The 23746-nt window shown below is 37.8% G+C and overlaps 3 protein-coding genes and 1 long non-coding RNA gene across 6 annotated transcripts; 3 read left to right on the top strand and 1 right to left on the bottom strand.

Annotated features, from left to right (window-relative positions):
- Positions 1-7751: 7751 nt before the first annotated feature.
- Positions 7752-13222, top strand: LOC104237569 (uncharacterized). 2 transcript variants are annotated; one of them, XM_009791741.2, is made up of 4 exons: positions 7752-8686; positions 9771-11311; positions 12286-12730; positions 12914-13222. In XM_009791741.2, the coding sequence occupies exons 1-3, from the start codon at positions 7857-7859 to the stop codon at positions 12294-12296; spliced, it is 2382 nt and encodes a 793-aa protein (XP_009790043.1). In that variant the 5' UTR covers positions 7752-7856; the 3' UTR covers positions 12297-12730; positions 12914-13222. The 2 variants fall into 2 exon arrangements, with proteins under 2 accessions (XP_009790043.1, XP_009790042.1); XM_009791740.2 differs by having other exon boundaries at positions 7753-8686; positions 9771-11316.
- Positions 13223-14236: 1014 nt separating this feature from the next.
- LOC104237567 (uncharacterized) lies at positions 14237-20163 on the bottom strand. 2 transcript variants are annotated; one of them, XR_011404925.1, is made up of 5 exons: positions 20042-20131; positions 19883-19959; positions 17311-17446; positions 14921-15079; positions 14237-14732 (listed from the first exon to the last, which is right to left on the bottom strand). It is a non-coding gene; the product is annotated as an uncharacterized lncRNA (long non-coding RNA). The 2 variants fall into 2 exon arrangements; XR_011404924.1 differs by lacking the exon at positions 14921-15079 and having other exon boundaries at positions 20042-20163.
- LOC104237566 (metacaspase-1-like) lies at positions 14739-17858 on the top strand. The gene is made up of 5 exons (XM_009791738.2): positions 14739-15371; positions 15653-15971; positions 16948-17059; positions 17227-17403; positions 17547-17858. Exons 1-5 carry the CDS (start codon positions 14966-14968, stop codon positions 17601-17603), a joined length of 1071 nt encoding a protein of 356 aa, XP_009790040.1. The 5' UTR covers positions 14739-14965; the 3' UTR covers positions 17604-17858.
- A 42-nt stretch (positions 20164-20205) lies between the features above and the next one.
- LOC104237568 (metacaspase-3-like) lies at positions 20206-22902 on the top strand. Its single transcript, XM_009791739.2, has 5 exons — positions 20206-21092; positions 21435-21765; positions 21854-21968; positions 22369-22527; positions 22611-22902. Exons 1-5 carry the CDS (start codon positions 20663-20665, stop codon positions 22668-22670), a joined length of 1095 nt encoding a protein of 364 aa, XP_009790041.1. The 5' UTR covers positions 20206-20662; the 3' UTR covers positions 22671-22902.
- Positions 22903-23746: the final 844 nt, after the last annotated feature.

Genomic DNA, 23746 nt, shown 5'->3' on the forward strand with positions numbered 1-23746 from the left:
CGAGCCTTCTCAAACAGAATATGTAATGAGAGAAATACACGAGGGACATTGTGAAAATCACGCAGGAGGAAGATCATTAGTAAAAACCATGATTAGAGCAGGCTATTATTGGCCCAAAATGGAAGAAGAAGCAGAAATTTCGTGGCTAAATGTGATAAGTGTCAAAGATACGGTAACAACATTCATAGACCTATAGAGTTGCTACATTCGGTTGTTGCATCGTAGCCTTTTATGAAATAGGGGATGGACATTGTAGGTCTATTACCACAAGCAAAAGGCAAGGTAAAATTTCTGCTAGTAGTTACTGATTACTTTACTAAATAGGTAGAAGCAGGTGCTTTTAAATAGGTACAAGAAAAGGATGTCAGAGATTTCATTTGGCGAAATATCATATGTCGATTCAGTGTACCAAAGGAAATTGTATGTGATAATGGCCCGCAATTTATAGGCGCTCAAATCACAGATTTTTTTCAAAGTTGGCAGATCAAAAGGATTACTTCAACGCATTACCATCCGGTGGGTAATGGACAAGCTGAATCGACGAATAAAGTCATTATAAACAACTTGAAGAAATGATTGGAAGAATCCAAAGGTAATTGGCCGGAATTGCTACCTAGTGTTTTGTGAGCATACCGCACAACAGTAAAAACAAGCACGGGTGAAACACCGTTTTCATTGGTGTACGGAGCTGAAGCATTGATCCCAGTGGAGATAGGGGAACCTAGCATGAGATATACACAAGCGACTGAGGAATCCAATGAAGAAGAAATGTGACTAAACCTTGATCTACTTGAAGGAAAAAGGGAAGCTGCATTAAGAAGGATGGCAGCACAAAAACAAGTCATGGAACGATATTATAATCGGAAAGCTCGCCTAAGATATTTCAAGACTGGGGACTTCGTACTCAACAAGGTTTTTCAGTCCACAAGAGCGGCTAATGCGGGAAAATTAAGTCCAACTTGGGAAAGACCTTACAAGATTCATGGTATCACAGGAAAAGGAGCATACGAGCTAGAAACAATGGATGGCAAGATATTACCTTCACATTGGAATGGTGTTCACCTGAAGAGATACTATTTCTAAGGAGTACCCACAGTCATGTATCCTCATTTTAAAATTTTACTAACGATTTTAGATGATAGGCAAAAAGCTAACCCATACTAAATGATGAATCACGACCTGCAAGGCACGTGGAAGAGAATAAATTCTCGGTCTAGGGTTACAACTATTCTGATAGAAATTAAGATGGGTTAAGCAGTCTTCATCTATAATCGTACCTCCGAGTCCCGTATGTTTAATTCTTTTCAGGAAAAGGACCAAATAAGAGGAGCAATCAAGTGCGCCAGACTTCATACTTCAAAGCTCAAACACTTGGGGGACTATATAATATACATAGACATATGTATAAAGAAGGCAAAGAAGATTGAGAAATAATCAAAGTTCAAGTCAAAGCCCGAGAAGTTTACTCATTGAATAAGTCAAGTGTAGAGCAAAGTTACGAGCCAATAACATAAAGCCAAAGAAAACCTTATCGTAGTTAGGTTAAAGGCAATGTACAAAAAAGGGTTATAAATAAAAACGTTGTGTTTTGTTTTCTTTTTTCAAATCTGTTGTAAAGAAAACAGTTATGAGAAAGTTACATAAGTTATTTAAATACATGTAAAGATGTTATTTAAAACTTGACAAAGTTCAAATGAAAACTTTATCAAAGTTATTTCAAGAAACATGTGTATTCCTATTTCTTTTATCGTACATTTACACCATTATGAAGTTTAAACGTCTTCTTCATTAAGTGTCGAATATAAAAGGGCCCTCTTTTATAAAATTCATGATTAATTTAAACATTCGTGAAGTTAAGAAAGCATTTTATGAAATAAAAGTGCAAATTATTCAATAAGTCCTTAAATATAAAGGTAAGAATGAGCAAAACAGAAGTTCAAAATAACTAAGTTAAAATAGAAAACTTCTTAATATTGAAAAGTTTAGACTAAGTATGAACTTAGTCATAAACTATGAGTCACTTATACAAAATGCCTCAAAAAAGGTCTGGGGACTTGATGTTTTCAACAAACCCTCAAATGGGACCAAGGGTTATAACCACATTCCACCAAAAAAAGAAAACAAAAGAGTCACATATAATAAACTTGTCACTGAGGAGTTGAAGAAGGAACCAAAGCAGGGTCACCAGCAGCAGTAGACTCAAGTTGAATTGAAGGAGTTGGAACACTCACCGTACCCATATCATCTTCAATTTGTTCAGAAGTTTCAGCCACGGGAGAGGGAAAGTCTTGGCCTTGCTGAGTCTTGTCAACAGTTTCTCTTAATATCGCTAACTCAGCTTCAAAGTTAAAGCTCTATTGGCTAACTTCCACAAAGGTATCATGGCGAGTATTTAAAAATGCCCAAATCACTTCGATTGTGGTCTTATCCTCAAGAATCTCGTAATCTTTCTCCCATTCAGTAATTTCACTTTTAAGCTTCTCATTCTCAGCCAAGGCAGAATCATAAGAAGTTTGAAGAGAAGCACGTGAACTTTCTAAGGAACGAACCTTATCAGAAGACTCTCGTAGGTCTTCTTGAGTCTGAGTCTGAGTTTGCACAAGTTCACCGGCATACACTTCTTTCTCACTTAAGAGAGCCTTCAACTCTCTGATCTCTTTACTAGCCTTGGAGAGTTGCTCGGAAAAAGATATTTCGAGAAGATTTTTGTCTTTACCAGTTTGGTTTGAGGAAGCTTCTTAAACCGCCAACTCTGAAGTTAAAACCCTCAACTGCTGCTCTAAGGTGCACTTGCTTTCTTCTAACACTTCCATGTCAATTTGAAGGCTTTCATATTGTTCTCTCCAGTTGTCCTCTTCAATTTGATACTCATGCATTAATTGCTCCGTGTGGGAAACCCTCTTCATCATTTTTGTACCAACGAGGTTGATCTAAAAAAATATATAGAGAAAGGGTAAGAACCATAATGGAAGAAAGGAATAGTAAATCATTAAAATGAATACCTTTAATGATGATTGTATTATGTCGTTCATCCAAGTCAAAGAGTTGTGGCTCTCAAGCTTGGCTCTCTCGATTGGACCAATTAGGGTTTTCAACCACACATCAGCCCAACCTGATTTTCTGAAAAGATTACAATCGGCAGGAACCTCGATGATAACTTGTTTCATAGCTCCACTTCCACTTGAGGAACCAACCTCAGTGTGTTGAACAGTTGTAGGAGAAACTGTAGAAGGAGTCAAAACAGCCTGGGGTAGAGCAGCAACGGCAACAGTCATGGCTGGTAGAGAAGATGTCACAGGGACAGACATGGAAAATGAGGCAAAGGGCACTTCATCAGATTTTGGACCCAAACTATCATTATCAAACCCACGAGCAAAAAGTTGATCAACAGAAGCACAAACAGCCGCGGGGGGATCGTCATCGAAAATCACCAAGGTAGCCTCAACAGGCTCGGTTAGAGGAACAGAATGAGGGTGGATACTTCATTATCTTAAATAATGCGTCTTCTAGCACATGGTCTTTTTAACAAAGAACCCCCATCTTGTTCTTCCTCTTCTTCAGAGTCTTGACCAGAAGAAGCTTTCCTTTTCGATGAAGAACCCAAAATTATTTCTTGGGCCCTTTCCAAAGAAATTCTGGAAGCTACGACGTCCTCAGCGGTTATGCCTCGAATGGGAAACCCTAACAAAAAGAAGGATCAAAATAATTTCTAAGGAAAGAAGTGAACGGAAATACAAAGATATAGAAAGCACTTACAGTGAGTTTTCACTTTCCAACCAAACCGATGAGAAAGTTTTTTCCAGGATCTACCTTCCATCGGAGCAACACTTAACAATTTTCCTACCCAACCACGGAAATTGGAAATTTCATCAACAACTCTCATGGTTGCTGAAAAAGAAGAGGAAATTAAAATGACGACCATCAAAATTGAGAAAGAGGTATGAGAAAGTTATAAAAAAGAAAACTCACGTGCAAAATTCCACTTCTCAGGAAAGGGAACATTCTCGTCACCCACTAAACCAACAGTGGGGGCAGCAATAAATCTGGCTTACCAACCACGGTCCTTATCGTCTTCTTGACTGACCAGAACTCTTTTACTTCTCGCTACTAAAGTAAAGATTCCTTGACAAAAATGTTTGGGAGAATAGAGATGGATCAAATGAAAGAACGTAAAAGGCATTCCAGCCATGTTGGCCAAATGCCTCAAGCAAGAAAAACCCTCCACACGATGGGGCCAATTTGTCCTAAGCAAACATAAAAAAAGCGACAGAATTCGATGATAACATGGTCAATAGCAGGTTTAAAATTCAACGTGAAAGGGTATGTATAAACAAAAGAAAACCCAGTTAGATAAGAAGTGATTATTTGGTTGGCATTGGGGATTATAATGGGAAAGTCATGACTCCAATGACAATCTCTACGAACTACAGAAATCAGACCTTCAGTGATCTGAGTCGGGTAAATGTCAGCACGATCTAATGAAGACATTTGGTTTCTGATGGACTCTCTATCATTGTAAAAAGATAATTCAGCAGGAACAATTTCATCCACTAAAGGTTCACGAAGAGGTTCAGTGGGTTCTTTAGTCCTAGATGAACATCTTTGAGAAAAAGAACCTCTGGTTCTAGAAGGTGGAGTAGAACTCGTCGAAGGAACAGAAGGACCTCGAGAAGATGAAGACCCTAAACTACGAAGTCTTCCTCCTCTCCTACTTCTAATAGGAGCAAGAGAAAAGTTGTCAACGATGGGGACTCTCCGGAGGTTAGGGTTTGAAGAAGACATAGTAGTACGAGGAAGAAGAAAAACAGAACTGAATACTCTAAACCTTTTGTGAAAAAGACAAATAAAAAGTTATATTTATAGTCAGAAGCAACCGTCAAAGGAAAAGGCGTAATGATGGAAACGTCATAATTGGTGAAGCTGTAAAAAAGCCTTAAAAGACGCTGAAAGATTGTAGAATCAACCAGGAGACGCCACGTGTCATGGGTATTAAATGGAAGTGACAGATGAAGCGACAGTTCCAGAGAAGAGTTAATGGCGGCAAATATTCCCGCTTTAAATTAGATCCATTTCCCAAATATTCTATTGATGAATAAATGACAAGTGGGGGGACTATCTATATTGAGAAAAATTAAGTTCATATATGGAATTTATTGTAAGATGACACATCATAACACGTGGACCGGTCAAAGGATGATAGCTGGCAAAGAATAATCAAAGAGGCACGAGCTTCAACAGGTACTGGCAGATATTCAGGGAAAACAAGAAAGATAAATGCTCGAACTTCTTTACTATCTAAGAGAATGAATCTGATAGCAAAAAAGGTATAGATACGTATTGTTAGGCATTAAATACGGAAAAACGTTAGAGAATCAGTATTGAATCAAATATGATTACCAATTGTAACGTTACTTTAAATGCCATTAATTGTCAATAATGTCTCAATTATGACAAAAACAAAACGTATTACCTAGAGGTAGCTATAAAATTAGAAGACTGGTCATTTGTAAGGACACGAAAATACTTTTGAAATACATTGATATACTTTGCATTATATTCAGTTTTTATTTGTCAATTATTCTTATTTCTATTCGATTATTAGTAATCCGAGTTCTTCTAAAATAAACTTTGATCGAAATCCCAATTTTTGGTTAAACACCGAGCATTTTGGTCTTACACCACCCTCTGAAAACTTTCTATCGTGGGTCCATATGCTTGGCTCCTCCACCTCTACTATCAATCTCCATTCTAACCTTACCATTCCTCTTTCTGTACTCATTCGATTCACTATATGGCGTTTCTGGCTCAATCGCAAGTATAATATTTTCCACAACTCTACTCTACTCGTGTTGTGGCCATTCTAACCATACATACTCTGAATATATCTACCTAACCAAATACACTTCCCAAGCCACCCCCTCGTACGACTATTCTTGTTAGCTGGACAACACCTCTCCTGGCTATTACAAGCTAAACATAGAATGCCTCCTCAAAGCATGAAGGTGCAGGTGGGACTCTAATGGCCTTTGTATTTTCCGCCCACCTATACTCGTACAGGTACTGCTTGCTTTAATTTCTTACCTACTGGAAATATATACTACTCCTATTAAATACTCACATCTGTTCACTGCATATGCCCCTTGAAATACAAATGCACCACACCTTCCGGGAGAGTAATGGAGTGGCAGACGCTTTGGCCAAAATTGCCACAAATATGACTAATCAGCATACTCAGGACTCAGGATGTGCTCTATTTCATTCGGGCCCTCTATCTGTAATAGTTTAGTTATCAATAAATAAAATGCTTTCTTTAGCAATTTTTATTTACTTAAAATTTTATCCTTCTCAAATAAAGCATCCATGTTATAGTTACCACTTCGGAAATTTAAATAAAAGTTATATGGTCAGTTGTGAAATTTATATTTGCAACCAATTGAGGTTTGAGCAGCGCCTAGGATAGCATTCTTGTGGTACCTAGCTACAAAGGGTAAGATTTGATTTATTTCTTTGATTTCCGGATAGTAATGCATATTTTACTACTAATTCAGTGCTATTTTTTTAATTTTCTTATAAAGTTTCTTACTTTAAATTTTATATCTACATCTTATTTTATATTACATAATTTAAAAAGTAAAATAATCTCTTAATTGACAAAGATTTAAAGAAATCTAGAAAAATGTAGGTATAAAAATTGTGATTCAAAGTATACTCTTATAAGTAGATCTTAAAGATGTAATTTTTATTTAATATCGATACTATTTTCATTTCACTTTTTTGGACACAGTAATTTTCTCATGTCTCTTTAGAAATCTTAATATGTAGCTTGGTTAATGTATAACGTCATCACAAAATCACGCATAAAATGAGTATAATCTTAAATATATAATGTTTGGTTGGCGATATCAAATTACATTATGCAGAGTGGGACTGAACAATTTAGTAATTTCATATAAAATAAAAATTAATTCACTATTAATTATAATATGGTAATTACTTCATTATTAATTATCATATAACACTCTCTCCCAACATTAAAATTCTGCCTAATTAGTATGTGAACGAAACCAACCCAAATACAAAGTATTACAGTACAGTATAGTATACTTTTATATACGGTAAAATTAGGTGCCCCGATTTTGTGGGCTCGAAGGCTCACATCAAGGAACAGAAAGCTCACGCCGAGAAATAGACTCACTATGGATCGAGTTCGAGCCTAAGGACAGAAGACGAAGCTCGAAGGTCTAAGTGTTCGAAGAACGTCGGAGCCTAATATGACCAATCTCGAGATAATGTCTTTATGGATTTGTAATAGAATGAACAAGATTCCTGCCACGTCCCCAAGACCGTGGCATAAATTCCGGAATAGATTTGTGCGAGTTAGTACTAATCCGTACTAGGCGGTTAGACAACTGTCCCAATAAGATTCTTTACTGTAAATAGAATTGTACCTTATTTAGGGTTCCCTATTATATAAAGGGGACCCCAATCATTTATAAACATAATCAATCATTGTCAAAGAATATACTCTCTTACTTTTTGGCTCATACTTCATAGAATCTCTTTTTAGTTAATTCTTCTTGCTTTACTGTTCTTACCCAATCTCGAGGCCACCTTAGCTCGAGGTCGAGACTGTCTTGCACACTCGTTTGATTTTGCTTATTTCCTTTATTTATAAGTAAATTTTCTTGATTATTAATTAGTATTGAACTAAATCAATCTTTAAAATCATAAATTATTATTAGTAAACAACTTTCCTTTCTCGTTTAGTTATGGCCTTCACACAATGGAGAGAACTGTAAGTCCATAACTACAACACCAAACCACCTTATTGTCCCTTGTCGGAATTCTCATCGGAAATGACGACAGTTGCACCCGCACCCACTTGTGGGCCCAAGCTAGAATCACTATCCCACATAGACATCAGCAAACTTTCCCAATCCGAGCTCCACGCACTTTCCCTTTGCTCCGACTCAGCTTACGACCTCCGGCGTACAAACGACGTCGTTATTCCTCAGCTTGATCGTTCCCTCTTCAATGAATCCGCCGGAAGTCGCCGTCAAACCTACTCCCGTCTCCGCCACCAGCACCACCGTTCTCGCGTGCCTGGTCTTCACCCTTCCACTTCTAAACCCAAACCCCCTTCTTCTTCTGACCCTGAAAATCACTCAATTATGCATTTCCTTAAATTCTTCATCCACAATCCTAATTCTGACACTCCACCACCTCCTCCGCCACCGCTTCCGCCACCACCTCTTCCTCCTCCGATAACACAGCCGGCTATTTCTGGGGTTCAAGAAAAAACCCTACTTTTAATGAATGATCGTGAGAAAAATAGGAAGAGAGGACGTAAAGCTAAGGATAAAATGAAATTGAAAGAGAATGATGTTGGGGTTGAAGTGGAAATTGTAAATAAAAATGGCGAGGTGGTGGATTTAAAAAAATTGGAGAATAACGGGGATGAATTGTACAGCGGAGAATTGGAGAAAAGGACAGCTGGATTACAGAGTGAAGAAGAGGTACTTGGGTTTGTAAGGGATTTGGAGGGGGCGTGGTGTAGCAGAAGGAAGAGGAGGAAATATGTTGATGCTAGTGGATTTGGCGATACATTGCCTGTTGGTTGGAAGCTCTTGTTAGCCCTGCGAAGACGCGATGGTCGTGTCTGGGTTTACTGCCGTAGATATGTCAGGTTGTTATGTTTTTTCCATTCTTTACTTTTGCTTGTTGATTACATGTTTAAAAGATTTTATGCATTCGTGTTATGTGGCACATTGTCGCTTACTTCGAATATTGCTAGTCAGTATTCTGTTGCATGTTCATTAAACACAATCATGATCTATGTAGAGTTTGTGTTGCAATGTCATCTCATGTGTTTGTTGAAGCATGATGAATTTGTGTGCTTTGTTCTGAAAAATGGTTAGCTCGTTGATGAGTTTGTGCATATTTTATATTTGCTTCCCGAAACTGTATGCATTGATTCAATGCATGCTACTGGGATGGGATGGCTCCCACGAGGTTTTCCCTCAAGAACCGGGTATCATAGCTCATGGACTCCCAATCCTTAGCATATTGCAGCCTACATGTAGGAATGATTTGGACAAATCCACTTGTTTGAATTTTCTTGGATTGGTGAAGTAGGTAAAATGATTCTGTTGTATCTTGAAGATCAGAATTTTCAAGTTAGTGGATGCAAACGTTAGTTGAGAGGGAATTATTACCAGATTTAGCATAATTACGTAGATATAAATAATCAGTCAATTGCACAAGAAACTCATTTTAGCTGATAAGCGGAAATCTAGTTTGAACTTGAAATCTCGAAACGACCTTGAACAAGCTCCTGTGCAGCTTGGTGCAAATAAAGGAACCTTTGTCCCCCAGAATTCCTTCTCCAAAATTTTATGAAGAATGAAATATAGGCAAAACTTGCACCAGCTACCTTAGTCTTGGATTCCTTTTGCTTTCTTTGGGTAAGTCTCTTGGATTCTTTTGCTGAGGGTACTCCTTATGAATAGATCCAGTTGGAGTCGGGTTTTTTTAGCTCAGACGATTAGGACACGGGGCTGGAACCACTGCTCGTTATGTATATTCGAATTTACTAATTTGTTAAATGACTTAACAGCACCTTTTATTCATGACGATAATTCACTTGATAGGCTGTGCTTGATCGATTTGAAACAGTGTTATGTCCTAAATTTTGACGATATTTACTGCCTCTCTCTTGTTTTGTGTGCTAAGTCCAATAATTTTTTCTTACTTGGCATTTTCTTTTCTAGCCCTACTAGCCAGCAGTTTATATCATGCAAAGAGGCTTCATCATACTTGCGGTCCCATTTTTCGTCTGGTGAAGCAAACCAGCTTACTCAGCAGGCTGATGACACTGTTTTTAAAAGTGTAAGTAACTTCCGTAGTAACACCAGTTTGGTGTTGTCAACAGACATTCAAGAAAATTCACATTCTCTTCAAGAAGGTGATTTGGCGAAGCATGGCATAGTTGCACATTCAGTTGTACCCAGTTCATCTACTCTAGACCTACGTGGCAATGAAATTTCCTTGATGGATATGGATAATCTCCCTGAGGTTAAAGTTCAAGACATTTTTGAATGTTATAAATGCAACTTGACATTTGAAGAAAAGAATGCATATTTGCAGCATCTGTTCTCATTTCACCAGCGGACTACAAGAAGGTATAGGGTTGGGCCATCTGTAGGTGATGGAGTCATAATTAGAGATGGAAAATATGAATGCCAGTTCTGCCATAAGGTATTTGAAGAAAGGCGTAGTTACAATGGTCATGTTGGAGTCCATGTGAGAAACAATGCAAGAGGTACCGTGGTGGATGTATCTGCTGCTGTTGCAGCAGACAAGCGTGTTCAGTCTCCACATCAAGATGGGTTGCTTTTAGGGACATGTAAAATGGATTCTTTAATTGAAATTGCCCAAAATTCAGTTGTAGAAACTTCTAGTGCTAGAGCTGCGACGAAGGTCAGCAGCATGCCATCTAGTACGACAATGAACTTCGATGGAAGTATGCCTACCAACATTGACCAAGTTGTGAGGCCAACCGCTGATACTGGATTGTCAGATGCCAGGGATTTTAAAGCTGAAACATGTCATGAACAAGGCAGAAATCAGCCTGATAAAACCTGCATGGAAGTAGATAAAGATAAGAGTGGTGAGATTTTGGCCAACAACTTCTATCCGAGAGTGATTTCAACCAATGATTCTGAGCAGCCTGAGAGTGATGAAGCAAAGGAGGCTGGAAGTGACAAGCCAATGGTGGGCCTGGGAAAAAAGCAGATGGAAGAAAATGATGATCTTCTATCAGGGACCATGGAACTAACTTTTCAGGAAATTGCTAGTCAGAATGCGTTAACCAGCTCTTCAGTGTCTATGGTGCAGTCATTGCATAATGATTCAGAGCACTCTGAGGATGCTGGCATAAAGAAGGATGGCACTGATAAGGTAGCAGCGGGTAATGGAAACAGCCTGACTAAAGCAAATGATGTTGAATCAGAAACTATGGAACTGACTTTTCAGGAAAATGCTACTCTGAATAGGATAACAAGCTCCTCAGTGTCTATGGCGCAACTATTTCGTAGTGATTCTGAGCACTCTGAGAGTGATGACATGAAGAAGGATGAGAATAAGCTAGCAATTGGTCTTGGAAACAACCTGACTAAAGCAAATAATGAAGTTGAATCCGAGACTATGGAATTCACTCTTCAGCAAAATGCTAGTCAAGATGGGTTAGCTAGCTTTTCAGAGCCTATGGTGCAATCATTCCACAACTTTACTGGCATTCTTTCAGGATCAAGTAAGGTAAAGATGCATTTTCTGCATCTATACAGGTCATACATTTATCTCATTGATGATGAGGACGAGTTTGTCTTTGTCTTTGTCTTCTAAAAAATGTATCAAGCAACCCTCTACAAAATTTTCCTCCTTTTTCTGGGTTTCTGACAAATGATCAACTTTGTTGATTCTTGATGATTGTGGACTGTTCCAAATTTAAAATGGTTTATCTTGCCTGGGAGTTTTTGTATTAGGGCCTCTTTTGTTCATCTCCAACATAGGTGAGAACAAAGAAGACTATGAATTGATTATGATGACTATTTCAGGTCAATTTGGCCAATCTGTCTGGAAACTGAATATATAGACTTAGATAAGAGTGCCCAAAATATGTATTTGCAGGCAGACAACTACTGCATTCAGAAAAGATTTTAATGTTAAGAGACTCCTCTACTCTCAGGGTTTATCAAGGCTCTAAATACATACCTGGTTTGATAAGCACTTCAATCTGCCTACAGTCCAGCATCAAGCAGGGAACCCCTGGGCATTTCTATGTTGATACTGATCAATGTAGGAGATTGTTTCTACAGCTTATCGATAGCCCAACCTACCTGATGCACCCAGGATGAACGTTTTTATCCGTCAGTTTATAATCATTAGGAATCTTAAAGATGCTATAACTTTTTATCCCACTCATTGTAGCATCTACTTGAGTGGTGAACCTGTTTCTATCCTCTTGTTTCGCTTACATTAATCTAACCTGTTTTTCTTAGCTCCATCTATCCTGACTTTTGGAAAGGCTTTAATTCTTTGAGAACTATTGCTATTATTATGTGACAAATGTGCAGATTTCTGCGTGTTGGATTTTATGCGTTGAGGTTTTGGAATATAGGTTATTTCACAATCATTCTGTTTGATAGATACTATCTCCTATTAACTCTTGTTCAAATAATTCCCTAATTTCACAAGTTCGTAATCTATTTGCTACAACCTCTGTAGGACAATGGTGAATTTTCTGCTATTGGTCAGAATCTGGATAGTGAAACAGGGTTTGACGAGCTTAGGCTGGATGAGATAGAACACTTCAAATATAGCTTTGATATTGGTCATGCATCTTCATCTTTACCATCTGTTTCTATTGGGTTGGGTAATGATGCAAGGATGGAAGAGGTTTTTGCATCAGTTGAATTTGATTCTGGAGGAATCATCTTAAACATGGAAGAACCAGATCAGCTCTCAACAGTATGTGTGTGGTGCAGAGCAGAGTTCCAGCTTGAAGCTTATGATACAGAAGCTCATTCGGATTCAATTGGATTTATGTGTCCAGACTGCAAGGCTAAAATATCCGGACATCTGGAGGGTGGTCTTTCCATGAGTCCTCACAATTTCTAATTTTCCACTGGGCTGTCTCGTGCTGCTGTTGCTCAATGTCCTGATACATGTGGTAATTCCTTGACTTGCTGAAGTTATAGCTGCTATAATGAGTAACAAACAAAATCTTTCTGCCACTTCTTTCCTTCGTCATGTCTCAACTATGAAAAATTGGCTAGTGATTCTTGCTAAACTACCACTCCATTATAGTTTATTCTTTGGCGAGCTTATCAGCATTTATCATCTTAAATTGCAGAAGTTGCAGGTCTCCTTTCCGTCTAAAGAGATGGTTGTTACAAAGCATGCATGTGCTCTTTCTTGGAGATGGAGTTTTCGCTGGTATCCTCGGTTTGCTGTAAATTCAGCTATGGAATACTGTAGTTTGTAATATTCCTCATTCCGGTATGTAAATTACAGAAGGCAATAGATGTGTCTCTATGCATAAAGTGAATAGTGTCTGTTCTGATTATGTAGATGTACGTATGTATGTATCTGTTTACGGATTAGCTCTATGAGCCCCTTTAGAATCTAGTTGTATCTGAGAGGGTTATACCCCTTCTACTTTCTACTTGTTTTCTGAGTCTGTTTACCTGTTAATCTTGTGTTGCGAGCCTCTGCCAAGCTTTTAAGATTCATATTAATACAAAGGGTGTTCCATATATGTTTTGTACCTCTAAAACCTGATATTTTACCTATATACGCCGTGAAATACAAAAAAATTGCGACAAAGGATGGTCCTAAAGTGTAGCTTCGCCCTTGGGTTCAATAACAAGGATGTATATCAGATGCAAATTGCATATTTTCTCCTCAAGGAAGCATAAGACGTGACGGTTTTTGCCCCTTCCTTTGTTAATCATGTCTGAAGCACCTATTCTGCCAGCTTGAATACTGTTGATGTAACATGCTTTCTGGTTAAGTAATGAGTCAGTCAATGCCATTAAATATAGCCTTTTGTTGTGGGTTATCCATGACCGATGGTTTAGATTCATGCTTTCTATTTAGTGAAGATAAGCATCTTGTTCCTTATCCTTCATTTCAAAATGGGAAAAGGAACATTAAAACGTGGCCTGGTGGTGGCTATAGAAAGATCCGCGCTCTTCTCATTACACGAGACTTTTAGATTGGTTATTTTTGTTTGTTAATTATGTGAAATTTAATTTTGCGGAATTATTATTTGATACGTTGTGGCCTGTGAGAACTGGTTTTCGTTATTTGTTTGGAACAACATATCGAAGCGTTTACAAAACTAGATTTTGGTTCTTATAGCTCATTTGCTCTTGTTGGTCATTAAGTTATAACCAGCATGCAACGCTTGTACTTTTTATGTACTTTTATATAAGCAAGAATAAAGTCGCTTTTGTGGACGATTCCTTCATTCTACACGTTATATTGCTAACCATTCCCTCCAAACTTGATATATATACTGAATAAAATCCGTTGGGTGGATTTGTACAACAGTTTATTTATTTATTTATAAGCATATTTAGAATCCCAAAAGAGAGCGAATTTGATATTTTATCATATACTATATGTAACGGAATAAAGTAGTTCCTTTTTCATTTTATCAGGAGCAAATATAGAATGGAACTTATTCCCCCGCCCTTTTTGGAATAGGGAACGTAGTAAGATAGATAGACGTCCAATTTTACAGCAACTAGTTGTACGACAGGGGCTGCGACAACCTTTACCAAGTTGTCAACCACCAGGTCCGCTAGCCTGCAATATTCACCCCGGCCCACAAGCACACATCCTCGGGGCGGAATATAATCCTAAGGTACTAGCTTGCGCGTAACTTGACATCAAACTTCAATCAATTCCTTTGTACTTCAATCCAATTAATTGATCGATCTAGAAGAAAAATCAAGTCACAGATTTTTTGGGGGGTTACTGATCAAGACAAGGTTCCGAATATGCTATTGTGTTCAGCCACTATATATACGAATTTTCACTTTCCAAAAAGAGCGATGGAAAAGGCAAAGCCAGTTTCATCTTCTGCTTCTGTAGCGGCATCTTCTTCTAAACCAGCACATTGCCATTTGAATATCAACGATATGGAAATGAAGGGACAATCTTAACTGTGAATCAACCAAAAAACAATTAGAAATGTCTTTCTTTTGGTGAAGTGGAACAGCTCATGTTCACATTTTGATAAAAAAACATATGAATATTTTCCTGCTTATATATAATAATTAGATTGATCAATTCACATACTTTCAAGAATTAGTCGAATTGAAGCGACTTTGTCCTAGTGCTAATTACTTACTGTCTGCTAACTTTAGTTACTGAGCAGAACTAGTTTACTGTACAAATGATGTCTATGGCATGTCAAAAATGTCGTCTGCCACTGACACAGCCACCACATAGTCAACGGCTTCGTTGTGAGTGTAGCAATTTGATTCATCTAGGCAATAGTGATAGGTCACTGCAGGTCCAAGAACGCGGTAGGATCAGTTCTAGAGTGAGAAGATTTCAGGATAAATTTAGGAGAAATAGATCAAGAACTAAAAGTCTATCCCCTTCTCCTAGTGTTAGTCCTCGTTTATCTCTCATTTTCACAAAGCCACCACCGAGCGGGAAGCGCGCATTCCTTTGTGGAGTGACTTACAAGAAGGAGAAGTTCAGGCTCAGAGGAACATTGCATGATGTAAACAGCATGAGGGACTTGCTGGTCCAAAAATTTAACTTTTCAGATGAATCTATTCTCATTCTAGCAGGTATTCTAGTTTCTCTATTTACTATGAATATACGATGATGAGTAAGAAGGGCAGCCTTGGCATAACTGGTAAAGTTGCTGCCATGTGACCAGGAGGTCACAGATTCGAATCGTGGAAACAGCCTCTTGCAGAAGTGCAGGGTAAGGCTGCGTACGATAGACCCTTGTGGTCCGGTCCTTGCCGGCACCCTACGCATAGCGGGAACTTAGTGCACCCGGTTGCCTACGATGATGAGTAAGAAACATTTTTATATCTTACTTTTGAATGGAAATAACTTGCAGAAGAAGAGGCGTATAAACCTCCAACCAGGAGAAACATATTAGAGGCTTTCAAGTGGCTGATGGCAGACCTTAAATCAGGTGACTCGTTGGTGTTCTACTTCTCAGGACATGGCTTACGACAACCTGATTTTAATGACGATGAAACAGATGGTTTTGATGAAACAATATGTCCTCTTGACTTTAGGACTAAAGGCATGATCATTGATAATGCCATCAATGATATTCTTGTTAAGCCTCTCATTTCTGGTGTCACACTTCATGCTATCATTGACTCTTGTCATAGTGGAACTGTTCTCGACTTACCTTGGGTCTACAAAGAGTATGTTCTTACCTTCCCAAAGTTAGCTGCTTTATTTCTCAAGTAACTAAATGTATTTATTATGGCAGTTAACTGTAGCTATCTTTTAGGAGACCTAATAATGTAAAAATTCTTTTACACTATCAATATATAAAAGTTAAACACAGATATGTATTGCCTGAACTTCTAGCCCATAAGTTCAAAATATAAGACACCTTAGTGGGATTAGGGAAGGTAGTGTGTACGCAGAACTTACCCAATCTTGTGAAGGTAGAGAGGCTATTTCCGATAGACCCTTAGCTCAAGGAATATAAGACACCTTTGTATGCATTTTAATCCGCTAATAATGTTACTGTGTGATATGTTAGTAAAATTACTCTTCACAATGTAAACTAATTATCAAAACTGTATATTGAAAAAAATCTAATCATGACATCTTTTTCACCTGGAAATAGTCTGTCCAGTCACTGGCTCCAGATTCCATGTCTGTGTCTGTGATTGTCTTGTCACATAAGCATATCTTTTCTCATACTTTTAGCTACGATTTATTATGTGTTTTACAACCTTTTTCTTGGGAATGAGTTTAAAGTTTAAACTATAATCTTCCACTAGTTTAACAATAAAAATGAGAGTAATTAATGGTATGCATTGTCCAACAATTACAAAGCTCAGATGAACTAATATTTTAGCACTATTCTGATAATCAGTAGCATTATTCAGAGGCACTGTCTATATCAGTTTTGACAAGAGGGGTTGCTCTGATGGTAAGCAACCTCCACTTCCAACCAAGAGGTTGTGAGTTCGAGTCTCCCCAAGAGCAAGGTGGGAAGTTCTTGGAGGGAAGGATGCCGGAGGTCTATTTGGAAACAGTCTCTCTACCCCAGGATAGGGGTAAGGTCTGCGTACACACTACCCTCCCCAGACCCCACTAAGTGGGATTATACTGGGTTGTTGTTGTTGTTGTTGTTGTCTATATCAGTTATTTGACTCTTAACAGGAATGGATGGGCTGATAACAGACCCCGATCCGGCGCTAATAAGAGCACGAGTGGTGGAAGGGCCATTAGTTTCAGTGCTTGCAAGGATAATCAACTAGCCGCAGATACCTCTGTAATATTTGTTTCCACCCCTTTAATTGGTTTTTATATGATTGATCATTGATCTATATATCCTATCCTCAACTACCATAACATGAATATTATGGCCCCAGATTCTACATATTGTTATCCTTAGACAGTCGATATATATGTAAATATCCTTTCCCTTCATGTATGCAGGCTTTCTCTGCTGAAAAAACTATGACTGGTGCTATGACTTGCACATTTATTAGAGCTCTCAGGGAAAAGCCAGATATATCATACCAAGGGTTACTTGATTATATGCGCACGGCCATCGAAAAGGTCAACAATGCTAGATGTCCACTGCTGAAGGTATTCCAACGCAAGATAGACCAGGTATCTCATCTCCTTGTCCGAGATGCTCCATCTCAATGTTATCCTGCATCAATAAGCATTAATTATTTGTAAGGTTTACAGAATATTTTGCTTATATCTATTTCTCTGATATGATATTGTATTGTCACATTTAAACCTTGCAGGAACCAGTGTTATCATCTTCTGACAAATTTGACACTAATACAAAGTTCAAGCTCTAATTCTGCAGCAGAAAGATGAATGTGAACCTATATGTTTTCAGTTCCATGATAAAAGGAGGCTGCTGCTTGTTTCATTCTTCTCTCTTATGTTGTTTCCATTTTATTTATCCTTCCTATATTTTTTAGAAAAGCCAATCCAACATCTTGTATCAAAACTCTATTTGGCATTTTTCTATGCTGACTATATCCAAATATTATTTGTGAGCTCTGAGATAATAAATGACAGTTTTCAAATAAAGAATCGTGTTTTGATGGCACCCTTTCCAATTTATATCATAGCTTTTTTCTCAGTATATGAAATTTCCTGTTTCTAAGCTTTTGCCTATCAGTATATCCTGCGTTTATGCAAAGTCCGGGGAAGAATCGCATCCCAAGGGGTTTAATGTAGGAAGTCTATCCTACCGCAAGGGGTAGTGGCTGATTCCACGGTTCGAACCCGTGACCTTTAGGTTACAAAGAAACAACTTAACCGTTGCTTCAAGGCTCCCTTCTTTGCCTATCAGTATATGTAATGGAAATTTCCTTTAACTGTATCTTTCCAAAAATACTGCACTTGATGCACGGTTCAAATACAAAGTGAACTTTTCTGATCAAAAAATTGTTCTAAACTTTTCATTTCTGCATTAATCAAAAGAGGCAACTGCACTGAGGTCCTCCATTATTCGATCTTTATGCCCTCTCCTCATAAATGAGGAAGCAAGCTTCTTCCTCTTAAAGTCAATAAAAATAGATTCTCCTGCACTCTTCCTAGTTTGGTTAGCTTACGAATCTTTTATGCAATTGGCATTCCTCTTGCAGATGAGTCTCATCTATTTCGAAAACATTTTTGGCCTTAGATGGTGCAATTACTTGTTTGAAGATTCTTCAAGGAAAACTCACAAAAATGCCAAATGTACTGCGACTCACTAAAAATGAGATGCAGATTTTCGTCCCTTCAGACTTCATTTAAATTCGGATAGATGGGATAGCTCTAGAAGCACGTAAAGGAGATCAACTACACACAGACAATTTAACGAATTTCTCATTCACTAGTTCGAGTTCTGCTTATTCATAAGATGAAAACCTAAATTGAAATCTCAACGTTACATGATTGATCAACCAAGCATACTATGTAGAAGAGTTCATTTGACAAGTTCATGCAACTAGTATTCAAAAATATGTTATCTCATTCTGCCATCCACGAGCTCCTCAATCTCTTCTGTTCGTAATCCATAAATATTACTCCGTATAATCTGGTGGAGGCCATTGGCCAAGAAGCACTTTGATAAGTTGATAAAATACAGTTTTAAGTTCCAAATAATCCAGCTAACCCCCTCCTGCACGGCCAAAATAAAGAAACCGGAGCAGACAGGGGAAAAGAAATCTATCGACTATAGCATTTGGATATCAAGACAAACTTTTATTTTGGTAAAAGGGGAAAATTTTACTTGTATATCACAAGATAACATGAAGAGAGTATGATACATCTAGAAGGACTAGATGAAGCTCAAACCAGTGCATATTAATCAGTCTAGTATTATCGCTTTATCAAACTAGTCTATATTAACTCGGAGTTCTTGTTTCTTTGGATTAGACGAAGACCACAGATTCATTTTCTTAGTGGCTGCCAATACTAATTTTCTACAACCAAAGACGAAACAAGATCATTAAAGAAGATTATGTTCTCTAAATTTAACAATTGTCTAGCAAAATTTCGGATTCTTGAAAATATTAATTCTTCATGATAACACTAAGATGATTCTTTGACTACAAAAGTAGTGAATTAATGCCCATCCCACGAAAAATTAGCCTATATTCCATCTTCTATAAGCAACCAGCAAGTTGGCATTTATCTTCTCAAAGACTTGGAAAAACTTTCTCTTCCTATACTGTTCCAATATCCTAAAACAAATGATATGACACAGTTGCGGTATATAAATTCTGAAAACGTAGACTTCCGGGAAGGGTATGGTGCACGTGAACTCATGGTCTTCTTGTCAAACTAGGCATTTTATGTATATATTTCCTAGAGTTGATATAATATTATCTGCTGGCTTCCATGCTCCAAAAAGGCTGAATGATACACTTGGTCGAATATTGAGTTATTTACCTAGAGGAATAAGGATTGATTCCTGCTTAATACTTTTTTTTCCTCTCTTTTTAGTGGTGCACTCATTCTAGAAATCCTAGATCTGCCAGAAAGGGCATACAATGCATTCAGAAGGGCAAAGTACACCGGGAAAAAGCAAATCTCAAGGTTCTGAAAGAATATAAAACTCAATCGTGATAACAGATCATACCTTTCATAAGATAAAAGATGATTCTATCATGCCGAAAGATGCAAAATAGATTGATTCTTGTCTCTTCATCACCACATCTGGAAGAGAATAAAAAGCTTTTTGATGATTTGATATACAAAGAATAGTAAGTAGATAAACTAAGCTAGATACGCGTATTACTTCTCTTAGATTTCCCACTTCGATAGATACTTGTATGGGTTAAATTTCATGATAGTCATCCAACTTTCATTTTATTGCACTAAAGTTATAGACTCATTTTTCAAATGAAAAAGTAACTCAATTGTGTCTATATATATCACAAAAGAAATTATAAAACAAAAGCCGAAAATGCTAAATTCGATCTAGGAAACACAAGTAGGTTGGCCACTTTAGCAGCTCACCTTACATAATATCCATGTGACACCAATTACAAAAATAAAAAGAATTGAGTATTAGGTTGCGTTAGAAAATGAGTTCATGTGAATATTATGTACGGTGAGTTGCTGAAATAGCTATACTTACATGGCTATTTTGTAAATACAGCAGCCTACATGTGTTTTCCGGGGCTAAATTTTGCATTTCCCGATATTATATTTTATAATATATAAGCACAATTGAGTTACTTTTTTGTTACAAAAAATCAGTTTAATAACTTTAATGGAATAAGCTGAAAGTTGGATGCCGTGAAACTACCCCATATTTATATGCCTCCTACATATATATCTTGATCAATCCACTCAGTAGTATTAAAAAACAAGGAACAAACCACTTTCATATCTCTTGACAGCCTGCTCTTTCATAATGGACAGCAGGAGATGTAAATGCAAGTGGTGCGGCACGAAAATGTCAGCTCCCATTGGAGCACAAACCATTTCCTGCCCAAGGTGCCAATCTGTTACACAACTCCAACCTCCAAGAAACAACAACGGCTTTGCCGCTGGGGTTATTAACAATATTATGGGTGCAGTAGTTAACACAGGGTTTCCAGCAAGGCTGGGAAGGATGAATCCAACAAATGCCAATAATTGTCAGCCTCAACTGTTCAACATGTCACCACAGATTACTATGCAACCTCCAGCGGTTCATGGACGAAAACGAGCGGTACTCTGTGGAATAACATACCGTGGGCATTCCAAGAGTCTGAAAGGAAGCATTAACGACGTTTTATCCATGAGATATCTTCTGGTTCAGAAGTTGGGTTTCCCCAATGCATCTGTACTTGTCCTTACAGGTATCTCCTACAGTTCAAAAGGGACAACTCGGTGCACAAAGCATCCTGCATTCACGCAGGGTCAAGGGAAAGGCCGCACCTCCAAGGGTGTGATGTAGACAGCCTAACCTAATGCAAGCATTAGTGGTTGCTTCCACGGCTCGAACCCGTGACCTATTAATCATACGGAGACAACTTTACCGTTTCTCCAAGGCTCCTCTTCATCTGCTACAGTTCATGTCTAGAACATAAATGCTTATGTTACTACTCCCTCCACTCCCATGATATTGTTTCCTATATTCTTCATTCTTTCTTTATCAGATATGATCAGATTTCTAACATATAATACATAAAATGTTGCAGAGGATGAGAAAGATCCATACAAAATCCCAACCAAGGGCAATATCAGATCAGCCCTACGTTGGCTTGTTCATGGTTGTCAGCCAGGAGATTCACTAGTGTTCCACTACTCTGGCCATGGCACACGAGTAAGAGACCGTGATGGCGATGAGGTTGATGGGAATGATGAATCACTATGCCCTGTTGATTTTGAGACTGAAGGAAGAATACTAGATGATGAGATTAATAATACCATTGTTAGGCCTTTACCCTGTGGAGCCACACTTCATGGCATAATTGATACTTGCTTCAGTGGAACTTTCCTGGATTTGCCGTTCATGTGCAGAATAAACAGGTTATTGAATTCCCCTTTTAATACTTTATGCAACGAAACTTTATATTGAGTTATCGTAAAAGTACTATGTCTAAATGTTTTCAAGCAGGGCGGGACACTTCATGTGGGAAGACCATCGTATCAGCACATACAAAGGTACTAGAGGAGGAACAGCAATCTCTATCAGTGCCTGTGATGATCATCAAAATTCTGGAGATACAACGGTTAGTATTCGTATATACAAATAGCACACTTACCGAACCTAGTAGCTTTTTTCAAACCCTGTATTTGTCCTAAGAAATACATTAAATATGTACAAATTATTAATTTAGAACCTAGTAACTTAAAAGGAATATAATCCCCAACGCATAAGGTTCAAATCCTGGCTCTGCCTCTGTTAACACTAAATGCTCTAAGCAAATTAAAGAGACCCCTGCTAAACAACTAATGTAAGTATACTAACACGATTGAGCCGTTATCATAACTAGTTTGAATTGCCTGTATAGGTCTTTTATTTCTATTGTGTTCTGCTATATACTAAAACACAATTATTTCGAGAGATTATAGATATGTTCACCTCTAACACCTTCAATCATCAAACTGTCGCACCTTGGATTTCTGCAGGCTTTCACAGGCTTTCCGACAGGTGCCCTGACATATAGTTTCATCAAAACATTGGAGCAAGAGACCAAATTGACTTACGGACGCTTACTTATGAGTATGCACAATAAGATTCATGAAGCACAGGAAGGAGTAGGCATGAATGGTGCAAATGAAACTCAGGTACGCTTTTATGATATTGTCAAAAAAAAGTCAGTGCAGCATTGCATCACCATCGTCTAATGCATTTTATTGGTCTTGCCCAGGAGCCTCAATTATCCGCGTCTGAGCAGTTTGATATTCACTCGAAGATGGTGGCTTTGTAGGAACTTAAAATATCCAACTCCAGCAAGAGTACAACTTCCCTGGCATAATCTTGTTATAATAAATCTCAGAACTTCTTTTACCATATTTGGTTAAGTACTGTGTGACTAAGGCTTCAGTTGCGTATAGATTCACTCTTATACTAATGTTTGGAAGTGAATCATTGTCATATATTTTCCTATAAACTTTAATAATATTAAAATAAAGCCCCTAAGATGTGTTATTGTCTTGTTATTTACTGGCCCCTGTCAAAGTGAGCTTTTGGCAGTAGACCTGTAAGCCAAGTTTGATCAAGTCTGACTCTCAAGCGTATTAAATGGCAGTCAGCACACAATTTTTTGCAGCCTTTCAGATAATATCAAGAGACATCTCAAGCACAAGCTTTTAACAGAAAGCAGATTCTTAGATAAATGAGAATAAGTTTGCGATAAAATGATAAGAGCAGCAAAAGAATCTACGTACATCATAGGTTATGGATTAGAAGTCATTTTGAATCTTGAAACCAGCTTCTCTCATGAGGAAGTAAGACTGTCTATATTCGCCTTTCCCTGAGCCCGCCTGGCACTGAGGTCCTCCGTTATTCTTTATCCCCTCCTCTTTTAAATGAAACACAAATTTCTTCCTCTCTTAAAGTCAATAAAAATAGATTCTCCTGCACTCTTCCTAGTTTGGTTAGCTTACGAATCTTTTATGCAATTGGCATTCCTCTTGCAGATGAGTCTCATCTATATCAAAAACATTTTTGGCCTTGGATGGTGCAATTATTATTTTGAATTGGTAAAGATTCTGCAACGAAAACTAGTTAAACTCACAAAAGTGTCCAAATGTATTGCGACTCATTAAAAGTGAAATGCAGATTTGCGTCCCTTAAGGCTGCATTCAAATTCATACTGACTATATATCAGATAGTTGGGATAGCTCTAGCAGCATGTAAAGGAGATCAACTACACATAGACAATTAAAAGAACTTCTCATTCACAAGGTCGAATTGTGCTTATTCATAAGACGAAAACCTAAGTTGAAATCTCAAAGTTACATGATTGATCAACCAAGCATACTATGCAGAAAGAATTCATTT

This window comes from Nicotiana sylvestris, chromosome 1 (genome assembly GCF_000393655.2).
Source record: "Nicotiana sylvestris chromosome 1, ASM39365v2, whole genome shotgun sequence".
Lineage (NCBI taxonomy): Eukaryota > Viridiplantae > Streptophyta > Magnoliopsida > Solanales > Solanaceae > Nicotiana > Nicotiana sylvestris.

Excerpts from the sequence above, each read along its gene's own strand:
- LOC104237569 (XM_009791740.2), top strand. The coding sequence starts at position 7,857 with ATGACGACAGTTGCACCCGCACCCACTTGTGGGCCCAAGCTAGAATCA. Across the intron at positions 8,687-9,770 it reads TACTGCCGTAGATATGTCAG|CCCTACTAGCCAGCAGTTTA; the intron begins GTTGTTATGTTT and ends TTTCTTTTCTAG. Across the intron at positions 11,317-12,285 it reads TTCTTTCAGGATCAAGTAAG|GACAATGGTGAATTTTCTGC; the intron begins GTAAAGATGCAT and ends CAACCTCTGTAG.
- LOC104237566 (XM_009791738.2), top strand. The coding sequence starts at position 14,966 with ATGATGTCTATGGCATGTCAAAAATGTCGTCTGCCACTGACACAGCCA. Across the intron at positions 17,060-17,226 it reads AACTAGCCGCAGATACCTCT|GCTTTCTCTGCTGAAAAAAC; the intron begins GTAATATTTGTT and ends TCATGTATGCAG. Across the intron at positions 17,404-17,546 it reads TCCAACGCAAGATAGACCAG|GAACCAGTGTTATCATCTTC; the intron begins GTATCTCATCTC and ends TAAACCTTGCAG.
- LOC104237568 (XM_009791739.2), top strand. The coding sequence starts at position 20,663 with ATGGACAGCAGGAGATGTAAATGCAAGTGGTGCGGCACGAAAATGTCA. Across the intron at positions 21,766-21,853 it reads TTCATGTGCAGAATAAACAG|GGCGGGACACTTCATGTGGG; the intron begins GTTATTGAATTC and ends GTTTTCAAGCAG. Across the intron at positions 21,969-22,368 it reads AAAATTCTGGAGATACAACG|GCTTTCACAGGCTTTCCGAC; the intron begins GTTAGTATTCGT and ends GGATTTCTGCAG.